This window comes from Palaemon carinicauda, chromosome 17 (assembly GCF_036898095.1).
Source record: "Palaemon carinicauda isolate YSFRI2023 chromosome 17, ASM3689809v2, whole genome shotgun sequence".
In the NCBI taxonomy this organism is placed as follows: domain Eukaryota; kingdom Metazoa; phylum Arthropoda; class Malacostraca; order Decapoda; family Palaemonidae; genus Palaemon; species Palaemon carinicauda.
Genome location: NC_090741.1, coordinates 35,655,485 through 35,672,913, shown reverse-complemented (window position 1 = coordinate 35,672,913; position 17,429 = coordinate 35,655,485). Strand labels below are relative to the sequence as shown.

The 17,429-nt window shown below is 36.6% G+C and overlaps 1 protein-coding gene across 2 annotated transcripts in view; it reads right to left on the bottom strand.

The window, feature by feature from the left end:
• LOC137656030 (trypsin-1-like) overlaps positions 1 to 5,915 on the bottom strand; it is a 7,530-nt gene extending 1,615 nt beyond the window's left edge. The window contains exons 1-5 of one of the 2 annotated variants that reach the window (XM_068390206.1): positions 5,778 to 5,915; positions 5,505 to 5,596; positions 3,516 to 3,647; positions 2,929 to 3,020; positions 1,363 to 1,472 (exon numbers count right to left, since the gene is read on the bottom strand). In XM_068390206.1, the coding sequence (XP_068246307.1) occupies positions 1,363 to 1,472; positions 2,929 to 3,020; positions 3,516 to 3,647; positions 5,505 to 5,596; positions 5,778 to 5,829 (478 nt within the window). In that variant the 5' untranslated portion in view covers positions 5,830 to 5,915. Of the gene's footprint in view, positions 1 to 1,362; positions 1,473 to 2,928; positions 3,021 to 3,515; positions 3,648 to 3,767; positions 3,884 to 5,504; positions 5,597 to 5,777 lie in introns of those variants that run through there. The other variant, XM_068390207.1, reaches the window with a different exon arrangement.
• Between the last annotated feature and the right edge of the window lie 11,514 nt (positions 5,916 to 17,429).

Here is a 17,429-nt window from a genome sequence, read left to right as displayed (position 1 = left end):
TTATTATTATTATTATTATTATTATTATTATTATTACTTGCTAAGCTACAACTCTAGTTGAAAAAGCAGGATGCTATAAGCCCAAGGGTCCCAACAGGAAAATAGCCCAGTGAGGAAAGGAAACAAAGAAAAAAAAATTAAGAACAGTAACAACATTAAAATAAATAATTCCTATTTAAACTATAAAAGCTTTAACAAAACATGAGGAAGAGCAATGAGATCGAATAGTATGCCCGTAGCCTCTAGCAAGAGAGCTCTAACAATGGTGATAAATGCTAGAAGTACTAACCTAACATAACCTATAACATGGCCCAACCAGGGACAAAGGACCTTACGGATTTGCATAACCTAGGCCTTTATGTCCTAATCGGGAAATCATTACACAAAGGACCCTAATCAATATCCTTGGTCAATAGTCACCTTACCTAGTAATGACCTATAACCACTAAATTTCAGATGGATATTCAGTTAAGCTATCTACGTAATAGAGCTAAATTAAAACAGTGTTTTGATTATAAATTAATATTCTTAAAATATACAACAGTGGAGATCCAGTGAAAGGGAGCATATGCTTTTAAAATCACCAGTGACTCTAAGGGCCCAGGTTATGAATGAATAATAATTTCTTTGACTTGCGTGGATCATGAAATATTAAAAGAGAATGGAAAGGACAACCCAACAAATTGGGGAAAGTTGAATTTACAAAGACACACACACAAACACACATACACACACACACACACACACACACACACACATATATATATATATATATATATATATATATATATATATAAATATATATATGTCACTAAGCTGGAGGAAGGATCAGAAAAACTAAATTTTTTTAAACTCACAGTAATTTTCAAACTATCTGTGTACTAATTTTTATGTTATTGTATTATTTCTTGTTTACTACTGTCGTAGAGGTGACTTTGATTCTGTTCCTAACTTTTTGTATCAATTGGACCTGAAGAGGTATGAAAAGATGAAAGCGCTAGTCCAAAAACTTTCGTTTTTCTGATCCTTCCTCCAGCTTAGTGACAAATATATACATCGCATGCTTTAGCGATAGATCGTCAATATAAAGGTTACACACACACACACACACACACACATATATATATATATATATATATATATATATATATATATATATATGCGTTAATTACAATAAAAACATGTGCATTAGTACTTCCAAAAACTTATTCTTGTCTGACATGGTGATGAGAGAAATGAAGCTCAGTTAAACCACTCAGAAAAAGTTGTAGGACTACATTCAAACATATCCCCAATTAAATCTTTCTTTGCAATTTCCCAAAACAATTGATAGAATTAACTAAGGTGACGTTCACAGTTTACCTGAGGTGAAGTTCTGACCCTGCTCAGGAAGTATCAGCGGAGAAACATATTCGTTGAAAACTAAAGGCGTCTCGAGTCGTAGCAAGGCAATGTCGTTCTCTAGAGTGATCCTACAAAAATGAGATGTACAAAAAGTTATTGGGATTGATGTGTAAATTATCTTAAGCTATGCATATACATACATATATATATATATATATATATATATATATATATATATATATATATATATATACACACACATATATATATATATATATATATATACATACACACACACACTCATATATATATATATATATATATATATATATATATATATATATATATATATAAATATGCATACAGTGTTTTATGTATAGTTAACAATTATAAAGAGAGAGAGAGAGAGAGAGAGAGAGAGAGAGAGAGAGAGAGAGAGAGAGAGAGAGAGAGAGATTGTCATTGTCAGACATCAGACCTAGTGCTGTAACTCTCTAATGGTAGTATCTCATCGGTTGGTTGGTGGCTTGGCCAACATACTACACATGCTACATGGTTTGGCTTAGAAAAAAGCTTGTTGCAGATGCAGATGCGACACTTTCTTTACACCATTTCCATCTCTCGAATGTAGGTCTGAGGTTGCTGAGTCCCTTAATAGAGATCTAGTTAACATTATTGCATGGTGGAAATTATGGGGCATGAAATTGAACCCTAACCAAACTCAAAGTATGATTGTAAGTAGGTCGAGAACAGTGGCTCCTCAACATCCAGATCTCTGCATGGATAATGTTTCTTTAACTCTGTTTGACTCTTCAACTTCAAGGTTTGGTCCTTGATTTTATATCTACTTTCAAGAAACACATATGGTCTGTTTCTTCTTCAACTGCACAAAAAATTGCCATATTGAGAAAGTCTCAAAATGTTTGGTGGTCAATCTATTTTGAAATTTTTAATTCTTAATTGTTTTCCTGTCTGGTCTTCAGGTGCTAACTTTCAAATTATTTTTTCTTTGGACAATAACTTTTATTAAATTTCTTAATTCTTATCTGGCTATCAATCTCTGGCCTCTTTGTGCTGGCAAATCTGGCGAGGATATCACCTGACTTGAACAATGCTGTTCTGAATGATCTATGTTGTTCTTGTTTCAAAGAGTCAAGGACTCCACTGTCATGGAGGCTTTAACCTAATAGTTGAATTTCATAATTTAGAGTTTGCCAATGCAAAAATAAAGGGAAAATTTTACTTTCTTTATAAACATCTCAAATTCGAGTCTAACAAATTTAACAAGATTGTTTCTTCTTATATATAGGCTAAGAAAAATGCCACCCAAAGTTTAAAATACTTAGTGAATCTAATAATAATAATGATAATATTAATGATGATAATATTAATGATAATAATAATAATGATAATAATAAGAATAATAATAATAATAATAATAATAATAATAATAATAATTATAATAATAGTGTTTATAATAAGAATAACACAATAATAATAATAATAATAATAATAATAATAATAATAATAATAATAATAATAATGATATCAATATTAGTATAAAGCAAAGTCAATTAAACTCACTCGTCAAAAAATGGGTGTTGAATAATGAAATTGATGGGAGCTATTTGTTCATCACCATCAAGATTGTTCAGGTCATATTCCCCTGCCACAACCTGAGAGAAAAATATAATAATTCCTTGTCAATGTTGTGATGGCATCAGACATTGGAAAAAAAGTTATCTGTCCTGATTTACAATTAATTAAATTTCAAATACAGTATTTAATAAGAAAGCAGTATGCCAGTGGCATTGAACAAAGGGAAATGTTGGAGTTTTATAATACATATCTGATCAATTTATTGTTCAAGGGTTTTTGTTTCAATAAAATAATTCCTCTACAGTTTTTCTTCCAATTCATCTCTCAACATTTTCTCTGTTGAGACTTAAAAAAAAAAGAAACATAGGCCTACAACATACTAAATTTTTCTCTGTGATGTTTGTTCGAGTCTGTTCTTACGTTTTGTTTCAGGAAAACATATATAGTATATTACATCATCCCCTTTCGTTTTATGTCTATGGCCATCCTGCTCCTTAAAAAAAAGTAACATTTCCACCAAAAAATGAGGTTACCAAAGAAATAGAATCCTTCCAAATATCATTTCCACTTACCCTGAGGCCCTTTGGTGACGTATAGTCGGCTCCCAGGACGCAATGCGCAGCCGTCACAACGAAATCAGGCGAAATGATGACACCACCGCAGAAGTGGACAAAGCGCCCAAACATTCCTTCCTGGAAACTAACCTGCAAAGATTTTGTAAAGATGAGATATTAACAAAATATGGTTGTTGGAAGAAAAGAATTTGGAAGGGAACAGGGGTACATTAGGATACATATCTTCAACGTCCATTTCGTAATGCCTACATTGCTTAGCGTGAGGTGCACTGACGGCACTACTTGAGTGCATTTCATCCAAGATTACCAGAATACCATATAGACAAAAACACAATGCAACATATAATACTACAAAAACTAATGCTAACCTCAAATCAGTTATGTAATGTATGTTTTTCTCTAAGATGTGTAATCTTATCTTCAAACACTAGAAAACAGGTGGTATTTGGGCAATCACTCAAAGGGCAAAATTTTCTAAGCTAAAATCTTATTTGTTTTCTTTTCAGTAAAGATAATCTCTTTCAGCAGAGTTTGGAATATTAGTCTAAAGTGAGTTTGGAATATTAGTCTAAACATCATAGATTATTAATCGATGAATATAACACAAATTGAATAATGCAAGAGGTAAGAAAATTACAGAAGTGTCGCTGTCAGGAATAAGCAATATTGTATTACAAGTGAATAGCTACGTTTCTTTATTGAGGGAAATATCAAAGATTTGATATAATGAAAATACGACGAGAAACATAATAACAAGAAAACTTATTCGAAATTTATCAAATTAAGAAGGATAAAGTAAAAGAAGCTATTGAAAACTTAGTATACCAAAAGGATTAAAAAAAGAAATTAGTTGAAGAACAACAGCTTTCACAAAAAATGGGGGAACATTTTAGCCATTATCTATCACTAAAATAATGCTACTGTATTTGAAGACAAGTTGATGTTAGCAAAGCTGTACAGAAGGCATTTGCTTCAGCTGGGAGAGGTGATCTTCATGACCCCAAGGCCTTTACCAGCTGAATCAGTGTGGGTGCAATGAGAACCCATCAGTTACTCGTACATTGAAACTTCTCACACACACACACACACACATATGTACACACATACACACACACACACACACACACACACATATATATATATATATATATATATATATATATATATATATATATATATATATATATATACTGTATATAAAATACTGTACATACAGTATATAACAAACTTAAAAATCACATCTAAAAGCTGAAACTTTCAGATTTGATACAATCTAAACTTCTCTATAATAATAACAGCACCACCACCAACAACAACAACAACAACAACAATAATAATAATAATAATGATAATAATAATAATAATAATAATAATAATAATAAGGATGCTAATAAAATATGATTTCTAGTACCTTATATACCCTAATTCTCTGTTTGATTTGTTTACAAATAAAGGTAGGCTCAGTGATTGAAGACACCTCTCCCTACAAATTTCAAGAGAAAATCAAAGATATGTTAAATTTCAATTACATTGGGATAGAATAGAAATTAAACACTGGTCTAAATGAGTGACAACGGTCAAGAACACCAGACTATTATCATCATCATCAAAGGCCAAACATTCTTATGAAACCTGCAAAGTTACAGCTGAAAAAGAATATAAAAATGTCATCTTATGCTTTTATTGAATCAAAGATTTAAGGATTAGGATTTGGAATTATGGATTGGGGCCAAATGCCCCGGTGTTGGACCCGAGGAGGTCAATCAGTGCGGATGAGCAACTAGAAAAAATCCACCGGGTTGCACTGTGAAGGAAAATTGGACAACAAAATGGAAAGAAGAGGGAACTGAAATACGGTAGAAGGCTAAAATGGCATTACAACTAGAGGAGGATGGAACATTCTAAAGATCAAGTAAGGTTTACAGTGCACTGTGTAAGAAATACTGGTGGCACTACACCCCTACAGAATAAAAGATTTTTTCTTACTTGATAAGGAAACTGTCCCTTATAAGTCTCATTTCCACCAACTATCCCGGTAAAATCGTAAGATGGAGTAGAAGGATGCTCTGATGGGTAGCCTGTTCTCAAGAGAAAAAATGCAGATCAAGTTAGGACTCATCAGTCAGGCATTGGGGCAGCCAAAAAGTAGATCCTTTGACATATTTTAGCATATCTCTGTATCACCATGCTACAAGAAATTTAATCCCTAAGTAACTGTTTACAAATTCCATTTTGAAGAAAACATGGTCGTGACCTTACCCCACAGAGAGGAAAAGAGTCCCAATATGATGGAGATCTGAATCGGCAGCATCTTCACTGCCCAGGTGCTTTAAGCCAAGTGGAATTAATGTTATCAGACCTCATGTGTCCAAATATTTTAGAAAGACTGATAACAGTTTCTCTGGTAAGGCCAGATGAAATCGTCACTGAGACACGTGAATAAGGTCATATGAATAGGAATACTGATGGGGCGGATAACCATCAAACAAAAGTAAGATTATGTCAAAGGCTTATAATAGTAAATACTCATAGGCCATTATAATGGTTGCGTTAACATCATCAACACAAAACAGACTTTTATTATTGAGAAATAGACTGTAAAGCTGTAGTGGCTAAGATTATTTAGCTCGTGTAAAACACGAGCTCTTGTTTTACCATAACCCTATAGAGTATCGACTTTCAAGCTACATGTCAAATATTCTGTCCATAAGCCGGTGTCAGAATAGAAACTATAGTGCCTAAAATGATTGGCCATAGACTTTCATAAGCTTCTAAAGATACAGAATAGCGACTCGCAAACTAAGGGTCCTGATTCGAACCGAGCTAACATGTGAGCTCAATAATTTTCAGAATTGAACCTAATCTCACCTTACTTTTGAGTTAGGGTTGAGGAAGTCTCTAGGTCTACTGGCTGAGTCATCAGCAGCCATAGCCTTACTCTCCTTGGTCCAACTTTAGGTGGGGGGCGGAGAGCTCTGGCATTGAGAAGAGTTCTGTTTGGGTAATAACTACAAACCTGTGTTTTTTTATGCTCTCTGTCTAACTGAGTAGGGCATTCAAAATGATGTAATCAATAAATGTAAGGATTTTCTGTGCCTTTTATTTAATTAGACCTGACAACAAAACAGCAGCAAAAGAAATTACGGCAAGAAGTAAAAAAAAAAAAAAAAAAAAAAAAAAAAAAACCATGGGATTCTAGATTTTTATCATCACACCTGACAATTTTCCCATTGCAAAACTTGTCTGTTATCTTGGGTGTAACCAGAAGGGGGGTTGGGGTAGGCACCCAAGACATGACCTGTTACATAATATACAGTAGAGCATTGTATCCTTTCTCCCTAAAATTACCACAAATTGTGCAAAAATATTATTCTCACTTTATACAATTCTCTTACTGGCATAATATACGAATCCACTTTGGAGTGCATATGGTCTCAGAGGCTTCTGGGAGGCTGTGGCTAATGGAGTACATGTATATTTTTTTGAATGACCATGCGAGAAATTTTCCCTTGATGGTTTTGAATTTATGCGCAATATGTTTGTTCTTTGTTTGGATTTATGGACTATGGTTCATATACACAAGCTGCTGGAGCTGGGAGGCCATTCAGCTTAGTTGAAATCGGAAGCAAAATATGTTGAGCTGCAGGAAAGAAAGGAAGCATAAATTGAATACACTAGATGGCTAAAAAGGGAATACAGTTAAAGGATGCACAAAAGACCTTTGAGTAATGCCTACTGCACATTATGTCAAGTGTACAGGCGGCTATAACACCGTTAATGGAATCTGTTCTTTGTTCATCGTCTTGACTGTTCATATGTTCATAAATCATACTGTGTAGGACGATGTCTTGAAATTATAAAAATTCATCAAATTTTCAAAACTAATTGGTATTTTACCTAGCAATGCAAACCTGAGTTCTTTAAATAAGGAATATGTTTTCAGCGTGGGGCAAAATGGCCGCTAAAATCCTTATCGAGGCAGTTAACAACAGGACTGAAGGAATAGATCAAGAGGGAAGTTTAACTTATAGGTTTTTTCAGCAATGAAAAATACAAATTAGTTTAAACATTGGTTATTTGCTATTATGCTTATACAAATCTTTCATCCTTTAAATAGGGAGAGTCACTGATTGGTGGATTGAAAATTCCCTTAGAATTGAACTGGTTGGTTCTTTTTCTTTCCTGGAAATGGAAGTCTACCAAGTCCCATAAGGAAGTGAAGATGACTACAGCAACCTTCTATATGTCTCTCAAAGGGATGTATTGACTGATAGGGACTGGCCTGTCCAAGATGAATTGAACGAGGCAAAATGAAGGATCCTTCCCCCGAAAGAGATATCAGTCTAGAATACCTGGAGTATGATGATCAATGGGTTGGTATAAAGTCCACCATCCTTCCCCTTGTTTGGGAAGATGGAAGACACTTCTTTACATTAAATAATAGAGTTCAGAAGTGTACCTTATCAGGATCAAGTCGGATCCCTTGTGTAATGTTTTCGACCACTTCGTTCCAAAGAAAGGGGACAGAAAAAGGAAAGAAAAGAGCCAGTCATTCTATCTTTCATTCCAGATTTGCATGTATGTTACTGTTAGCAAGATGCTTCCTGTTCCCTGTATGGGAGCTGGGTTTGCTACACAACTACTTGAGCAGTCAACACAAGACCAAGCACAAAGGTGTCAAGGGACTTTTGGGTATATTCCTGTAGATAAAAGGCCGATTGAAAGGTTCATCATGAAGGCTACGGTGAGGTCTATAACCCTAATATTATAAGCTGTGATCTTGTTCTAAAATACTGTAGAGAGGTTCAAAACCTTTGCAATAACATTCTTCTCTAAGATTTTGTCAATCACTAACTTTAAAATCCAGGCCTTTGTTGAATAGGCGAGATAACTTGGTAAAGGTATAGGTTTCTTGAACAAGAAAGTGTTAAGAGGCGATACGTACTGATACTCTCCTTGACCACAGACAGTATCCACAGTTCTGATTGAAAGTTTTCCCACATCAAATAAAGGTGGAAAAGCCTTCCTCCTATAGGAAGTTGATAAAAAACATCACATTCTTCTCCTATAAGGCAGAACTACTGCTAGAGCGGAATCCTGATAGCCTACCACGCTCCGAAACAATACCCTAGAAAGTGGCAAATCTAGGAGGTAGAAGGAACTGGTTTGTCGCTTGAAACAGGGGTACTCCTATAAAGCGATCTCAAGGTGTCACTGTGTATCTTGGCGTCTCCTTGGGCAGTTACCTTATCAATGGTTGGTGTGAAAAAGGTTGGATATCTAGATTGTCAGCAGAATTCAAATATATATACATGCATACATACACACACACACACACACACACATATATATATATATATATATATATATATATATATATATATATATATATATGTATATATATATATATATATATATATATATATATATATATATATATATATAATATATATACGTACAAAGCTGGTCTAACATGAGAGTATATTATTTTATTCACATATTTCATTTGTGTATTTAAGAGATGTATAGCCCGCTCATAAAATGAGTTCCACTCATGTAGGATTAAGTAAATGTATGTAAATTACATAAGACTGTTGTCATTTATTTAGTTATATTTTCATTCAGTTCCATGTACGTAAATTTATGTTGTTTTAAAGAACTAAACTTTTATTTCACGTAGTTTGGGTACGAGGTGGTATGTAATCTTGTTAAAAGGTATGTATGACACACACGGGGGATTGCATCATGTTTCCACGTAGTTGGAAGTTGCATGAAGGTTCTAGACTAAACTTAATTTTTTTTTAATGTTACAAGAGGAGGTGGGCAGTATTAGCTGAGAAGTTGCCTACTCCAAACTGCCAAGTTGGCCACCTGATGTCATAAGACGCCGCGAGAGCCATGCCCCCACGCTTCGAGAATGATTCACTGGAAAATTCCAGAATGAATTAGGATGATATATTTAGGGCTTACCCATGCTTAGGACAGAGATCCAGCCTGACATTTAAAAAGATCTGTGCCTCTGCCAATCCTCTCACCAGCACCTCTTCAGCCATAGTGTTTCCTCTCAAATGTCGTTAGTCTTTTTTTTCTCAAATGTGTATAGTGTTTGTTCAAACAATGGAATTTTTGTGGTTTAAGTTAAAAGAAGTGCAGTGTATTTGTAAATAAAACCAAAGTAAGAGGTTGGTTTTAAAAAAGTTCACGTTAAAAGTAAAGTAATCAACCAGTTTTTGTTTTGAGTGTAATGTAAAGAGACCTATAGATATTCAGTGTTCATATATATTAACGTCTGGGAGTTGCGTGTCATTCTCAGAGCTCGGAGGTTTTCTCATGTGTATCAGACATATGTAATATAAAGCAGGTGAGTTTTGGAGCTCAGGAATTTAGGTAATTCACTAGTCGTAATAATAATACATCCATCCATATATATCATCATGATTATCATCTCCTTCTACGCCTATTGACGCAAAGAGCCTCGGTTACGTTTCGCCAGTCGTTTCTATCTTGAACTTTTAATTCGATGCTTCTCCATTCATCATCTCCTACTTCATGCTTCTAACAAGCAAGCATTGCAAATCCTGTGATGTTCTGCTAAAATGGACAGCATCATCAGCATACTCTAGGTCTGCTAAATTCCTATCACCAATCATGTCCAATCCCTCTCCATCATCTCTCACTGTTCTACGCATTACAAAACCCAAGAGGAGGATAAGCAACATAGGTGGCAACACATTCCCTTGGAGTACTCTGCTGTTCACTGGAAATTCATTTGATAAGACTCCATAAACATTTACTTTGCAATTGCTATGCTTATGAACAGACAATCAAATTTACATATTTGAGAGGAATTCCATAATAACGCAGGACTCTCCACAAAATTACCCGGTGCATACTATCACAGGCTTTTTCATAGTCCAAAAATGCCATCAAAGGGGGATTTCTATATTCTAAGCATTGCTGTACAACATGTCCCAAAATGAAAATTTGGTCAGTGCAACTTCAACCTTTTCCAAATCCTGCTTGTTCATCTCTCAGCTTTTCATCAATCGTTCTCTCCAATCTCTTTAGAATAAGCATACTATATATTTTTATAACTGACGTTAGTGTTATGCTTCTGTAATTATTGCAATCAGTCAGGTCTTTTTTTTCTTTTTTTCACCAACACTGCTAACTCTCATTCATCAGGTTTTGCCTCTTCATGCCACATTTTACAAAATAATCTTGTAAGTAGTCTGGGAGTCACTTCATTTTCGGCCAGTATCATCTCAGCAGTTATTCCATCGTATCCAGGGACTTTCCATCTCTTTAGTCTTTATAGAAAAGCTTTGACTTCAAACACACTGAATTCATTCATGGGCACATCAAGATCTTCATCATCTTCAGTTATATCAGTCAAATTATTCCCTTCATATGTCCTATTCATAACCTCACTAAAGTGTTTCATCCAATGTTGTCTTTCTTCTTCTTCTGTTGCTATAACAGATCCCTCTCTCTTTTTGATGGGTATATGCTTCTTCTTTGCCCCAGTTGAGATTGCATTAATAATTTTATAAGCAAGTCTTACACCATACCTACTTCCTGAATTCATAGCTTTATCAGCCTCACCTCCTTTACTGCCTAAATATTCTCTCCAGTCATTCCTGGCTTTTCTTTTGACCTCACTGTTAATACTGGAATACTTAGCATGCTCTACCTTGAAATTTTCATTACTTCCTTGAAAACTTTCAACAATCAATTTCTGTCTTTGTCTACTTTTTATATCCCAAGTATCATTTGATATCCTTGGCTTTCTCCTTGTAACTGCATGTCCCAGGACTTCAGTACCAACTGACTGATAAATGTTCTTAATATCACACCATTCTTCATTAATTGTCTGTTCTTCGCCTCTTAAAGTCCTTAAGGCTGCAAATCGATTCCTACATTCAATTGCAAATGTTTCTCTTTGATCTTCTAAAACCTTAGTTGTATCAAACCTAGGTGTTCTGTCCATAATTCTGTTGGGTTCTTTCAGTTTTAATTTCAGTGTGTCAATGAGGAGCTGGTGATCACTACCAATATCTGCACCTCTATAACTTCTTGCATTTATCAGCGTCCTCCTTCTCTTTTTATTAATGGCAATGTGATCTATTTAATTTTTATAACTGCCACATGGTGAAGTCCATGTATACTTGTGAATGTTCTTGTGTTATAAAAAAAAAAGGGGAGTACCCCCAATGACAAGATTGTTTGCTCAACTGAAACTTATAAATTGTGCTCCTTTTTCAGTCTTCGCCAAGACCCTCGGCACCCATCACATTCTATTCTTTAGCATTAAAGTTGCCAATCCCAATTTTCATATCTCTCTCTGGGGTCTCATCTATCACAAACTGCAGTTCTTCATAATATTCATATCTCCTTTCTTCAGGGGAATCCTTTGTTGTGGCATGGCAAACTATAATACACATATTGCACTGCTTTGATTTGAACTTTGCTAGTAACAATCTACTATTTACAGCTCTCCACTGGGTTAATGCCTTTTCTGCTCTTGGTGTCATCTTCATTCCTACCCCTTCTCTTCCAACTCCATCTGATCTTCCTGAGTAGATATATATAAATATATTGCCTTGGTCTAAGGTTTCCTTACCAATCCCTTACAATGTATTTCACTTAGGGCCAAGATATCCAAACTATATTTCATAAATTCACTCTCCAATTGCTGTAACTTCCCAACGTGAGTCATGGTTCTAACATTCCAATTACCTATTATCAAATTTTCTTCAGTATTTATAAATTGGGAGATTCTTAGCACAATGCTACGCCCGGGACTGGGGGCCGATGAATCCATAAAGGATTCATTGGCTAGATACTTTAATAGCTAGCCAGTTCCTTGTGATGCACAGTGTCTATCTAACTAAGGCAAGTGACCCCTGCCAGTCCATACTAATTCTAGTAAGATCAACCCAAATACACTACCTCTACTTTGTGTTTCCTAGGTTGTAATCATTTCAAATACACAGGATCGCCCAAAAATACTTTTACTGGTGCGGTTTTGAGCCGACCATCATACTTTGAGCTGTGTTTTTCGTTAGCTCTTTTCAAAAACCTTTCAGTGGTTTTCATTACTCGCCTAAAGAGATTTAGTAAATAGACACGGTATTGCTCAGTAGAATAATTTGGCAACTGTTGCTAATTAATCAGGACTGCATATGGTAACACAGGATCCTGTCCATACACTAAAATGAAAGGCGTTTCCCTGAGCGAAGCATTATATGCAATGTTCAAAGCTAGCTCAGCTGTAGGAAGCATGGCGTACCAATGAAAAGGATCATCAGCTACTAATTAACGTAAAATTCGTACCACTTCCATATATGCGATTCCACTAAGCCATTAGCCACTGAAAGTGTTCAATTTTTACCAAGACTGTGACCGATTTCCCCACCTTATTTATAAACTCGAGACCATTATCATTTATCAAAATTTCCACGCAACCAAACCTAGTAATGAAAGAGCACAGCGCCTGGGCTAATGAATTTGCTGATTTATCCAACATTGCGTAAATATGAGTGTAACGAGTAAATGGATCCACAAATACACATATATACTTATGCTGTGTTATACCAGTAGGAAATGGTCCTACCACATTCATATGCACCCTATAAAATTCAATAGGAATCACAGGCCACTTTCCGGCTTCTGGTACAGTGTTTTTATGTTCTTTGAAACAGTTACAAGCATGACAACATTTTATATAATTTTCTATAGATTTTTTCCTTCCTAACCAAAAGAAGGATTCACGTGCTCTCCTTAATTTTCTATCAATCCCCAAATGCCCTGCATACGAACTTGTATGTACAACGTGGATGGCTTGATTAAACAAAGAGGGAGGAAGAACTACCCATGCACAAAATTCCCCTCCCCTATTCTCGTAGGCACAATATAAGATATCATTCTCTATAAAAAAATTCTCACGAGGTACATTCAGAAATGATGTATAACTCTCTGATTCCCCTTGAATCACTGCTCGCACTCTTTCCATCCATTCCTCTTTTTTCTGTCCCTCTCGGACTTCCTTTATATCCCAACCTCTAAAGTCAATCACACCTGCATCATCAGGGCACTCATTCCAGACACCCCTGGTCATGTCCTCGCCCACCCACACACATTCATGTTCACTATTTCCCTCTCTCTCTCTCACCAACATATACACTAACCCTCTCTCTCTCTTGCTCATGGATCTCATTTTCTGATTGCTCCTCGCGTGAATTTACATCGCGTTTTCTATTTTGATGGGGACCCTCAATATTTTGGGTTCGTTCTTCGTTCCTCTTTTGTGCCCGAGTTATTAATCCTATTACTGCACCTCTAGAGAGGGCATCAGTTACCTTGCTAGTTTTATCTTCTATATGGTCAAACCCCTCTATGTTAAACTCTAACAATCTTTCAATCCATCTCGTTTGTCTAGAGGTCAAGTCTCCTTTGTAAAATAAATCCCGTAAGGGGCGATGATCACTTTGCAACTCAATTGGCTGACCTAATAAAAAGAACCGATGCCTCTCTAGAATCCAAAGAATAGCCAATGCCTCTCGATTGAAGGTACTCTAATTCTTTTCTGACCCCTTTAATGCACTGGAAGCAAAACAAATGGGTCGCTATCATCTTATTGAGAAATGACACCACCAATAGCTACGTTCCTTGCATCTGTTGTCATTAAAAATGGGCAATCAAATCTAGGATATGTGAGTAACTCAATGGTAGTTAAGGCAGCTTTCAAATGGTTAAAGGCCCTTTCTTCTTCCACTCCCTAATTTATTACTTTTTGTTTCTTTAGAGCATCTAAGGGTCTCGATATATCTCCAAAACAGTAATACCCAGCAAGCCTAAGGAACCAAGCTACTTCCTTAGGGGTACGTGGCCTAGGGACATCTCTAATAGCTTCTACTTTACTGAGGCAGGGTTGAATACCTTCTGGGATTATTATATGACCTAAAAATTTGACCTGTTCATAAAAACTTTGCACTTTGACAAATTTATTTTCATACCATTATGGCGCAATGCTTCTAAAACTTTACGAATATTGTTATTATGCTCTTCGGCTGTTTTCCTTGTAATTATGATATCATCCAAATAAACAAGAACATTATGGGCAATTAAGGGAGACAACACCGCCATCATTACTCTAGAAAAATGACTCAGAGCATTTTTAATATTGAAAGGAAGAAAATTAAACTGAAAATAGTTGATCGTTGGCTATAAATGCTGTTTTGCATTTACTGTACTGTACTGTCTTCCTTAATGGGTATTTGATAGTATTCAGATTTTAAATAGTTAGTTGTAAAATATTTACTATCCCGTACCTTCACGAGTAATTCTTCGATCAAGTGCAATGGAAATGCATTATCCTTAGTGACTGCATTCAACTTCTTGTAATCAACACACAATCTTACTGAGCCATTCTTTTTCCTAACAGCTACAATTGCAGAAGCCCAGGGGGATTCGCTCTCTTCGACAATCCCTTGTCCCCTTAATTTACTAATTTCCCTTTTTATCTCTCCCTGCAATTGAATGGGTACCTTATAAGGCCTTGATCTGATCGGTGCTGCTTGCCCAGTTTCAAAGCTAAAGGGAAATCGATCAATCCTCCCGGGTGGCTTGTCTCCAATTGTAACTACATCGGAATGATTTTTAACAATGTTACTAACTACTGGTTGATATTCTGGCGGACATAGTTTTCGCGCTTGCACAATCAAGTTCTGGGTGCGTTTGTCTGTGCGGGCTGGAGTTGTGGCTCCCAAGATCCCATTATTAGTAATTTCACATAACTCCAATTCACACACAAAATCACTTCCTAACACAACTCTTTTATTTGACAAATTAACTATTGTAATACCCACTCTGTTCTATTTTATTTCTGAAAAGCCCTCTAAGACTAAGTGAGCCCATTTGTCATGGGATTTAACTATGACCTTGGCTCCCTCCGGGAGAGGCAGACACGGGGTCACTGATATGCTCGTAAGTGTCTGGGGAGGCCATAAGTCTCCTCTTTCAGGTACAGCTGTTACCTTACTTAATTGTCTCTCCTTTCCTGTACAAGCACTTACTCTCTCATGACTTTCTATCGGCAAAATGCACCCTCCTGCTTTTACTGTTATTCTATCTTTGTCCCCGCAAATGTATATTTGATTTATAATATTCAAGCCAAGTATATCCTTGATTCCTGGAATTCCCAAGATGGGCAAGACAAAAAATCATGTGTAAACTTTACAGATCCCACCTTAAAGTTAAATGATTGTTGCATGCCTTGCCTGTGGTTTAATTTCTCCTGGTGCGTCAAGGATGATGGATGCCACGGACTGTGGTGGGTTTAAGGAGATTCCTTGTTCAAGAAGCAAAACGCTGGCTTGTGTCGATCAGCACTCAAATGGACTTATCTGATAGGTCAATCCTGACTTCTAAAATTCCAAGCAGCCCATTAGGATCCCGACACGAGCTAACGACCTCAGTTTCAATACCGCTGCCCCTGCTCTCGTCTCTAGTGCTGCGGGGATGAGGTCAGGGGTACCGAGGGGGCACCACTGCCTGCTCAATTGCTTATGTTGTCATGCGAGGGGACATCGATCTCCCCCCTCCATTTGTTTCCTTTTCCTTGGATAATGGGCGGAGGATGGCATGTGGGCCATAGCCTGCCTGCCCTCGGCATTTTTTGCTGGGCACTCTCGAGATAGATGACCGTAGGCCTGACAATTGTAACAGTGGGGAGATCCTTGGGCGGGGCACTCCACTCGTTGGTGTCCCTCTCCCTTACACTGCCAACATCTGAAGACTCTTCTCACCAGCTGACTTCGTTCTCCCCTCTCCCAGTTTGAGAGTTGGTGAGGGTCTCTCATGGCTGCCACCTTTCCAGAATCGCGGCAGTTATTCTCCGTCATTTTTTCTTCTGGCCGATTGTCTAGAATGTTTTGTATCACCATCCTACGTCTGCTAATGAGCGACTGTCATCGAACAAATAACCACATAATAACGGGTTTACTAATCTGCAAATATGTTTACAAACAATTGTTTGTTATCACCATCTGGAAGATTGGCACTCCATGTAGTAAACGAATCACAATCTCGAAAAATACGAGTTGCAAAACGGATAACAGACTCAACCTCTCGAATTTTTGGTTTGTAATTTTCTTCCATGTCCCCTTTCCTTGCATCGGGCAAGGCGTATTTCTTAATTAAACATTGTTTTTTTCAGTATAACCTCTTAAAATGTCCTGTAGCCAACACATTACCTCCATTGCCGGAGCATCTTGCAGCAACCTAGTGACTTGTCTTACTTTTTTTTTTCTGATCACCCACATGTGGCTACTTCAAAGTCTCTGAAAAACACTTGGATCGATTCAAACCCTTCATTTGGCCATTGATCGTCAAAAGGCCTAACACTTGCCTGGAGTTCTGGCAAGTTTTGAACTACGACGTTTTAAGTATCTTCACTCGGCTGTGCATGTGCTTTCTCTCGTTTGTTTGAACTGCGTTTATGTACGTCGGACATGCTGTGGTTGAGTGCCACTCCTCTTCTCGTTCAACTAATAATCTGTTTATTAACTCGGCAAGGTTATCTAACCTATTTTCTAAATCCTGAGTTCGTTGCTCTTGACTATATTCTTCATCGACATCATTATAACCAACTGCTCCTTCTTTTTCATCTCCCGTAGCAGCAGTGTCTGCTATGTTAGTCCTCGCATATCTAGGCCACTTGAACTTTTATTTTACCGGCTCAAAGAAGAACTTCGCTCACAGAATATGTAAACAGACATATTCTTTCACCTGACACCAATTATGTCCCATGTCGTCGGATAATGAGACATCAGAACATGAGTTTTTTCACTTTATTATAAAAGTGTTCGTGAATACACTTTACACAGCCCGATAACTCTTCAGACGAGT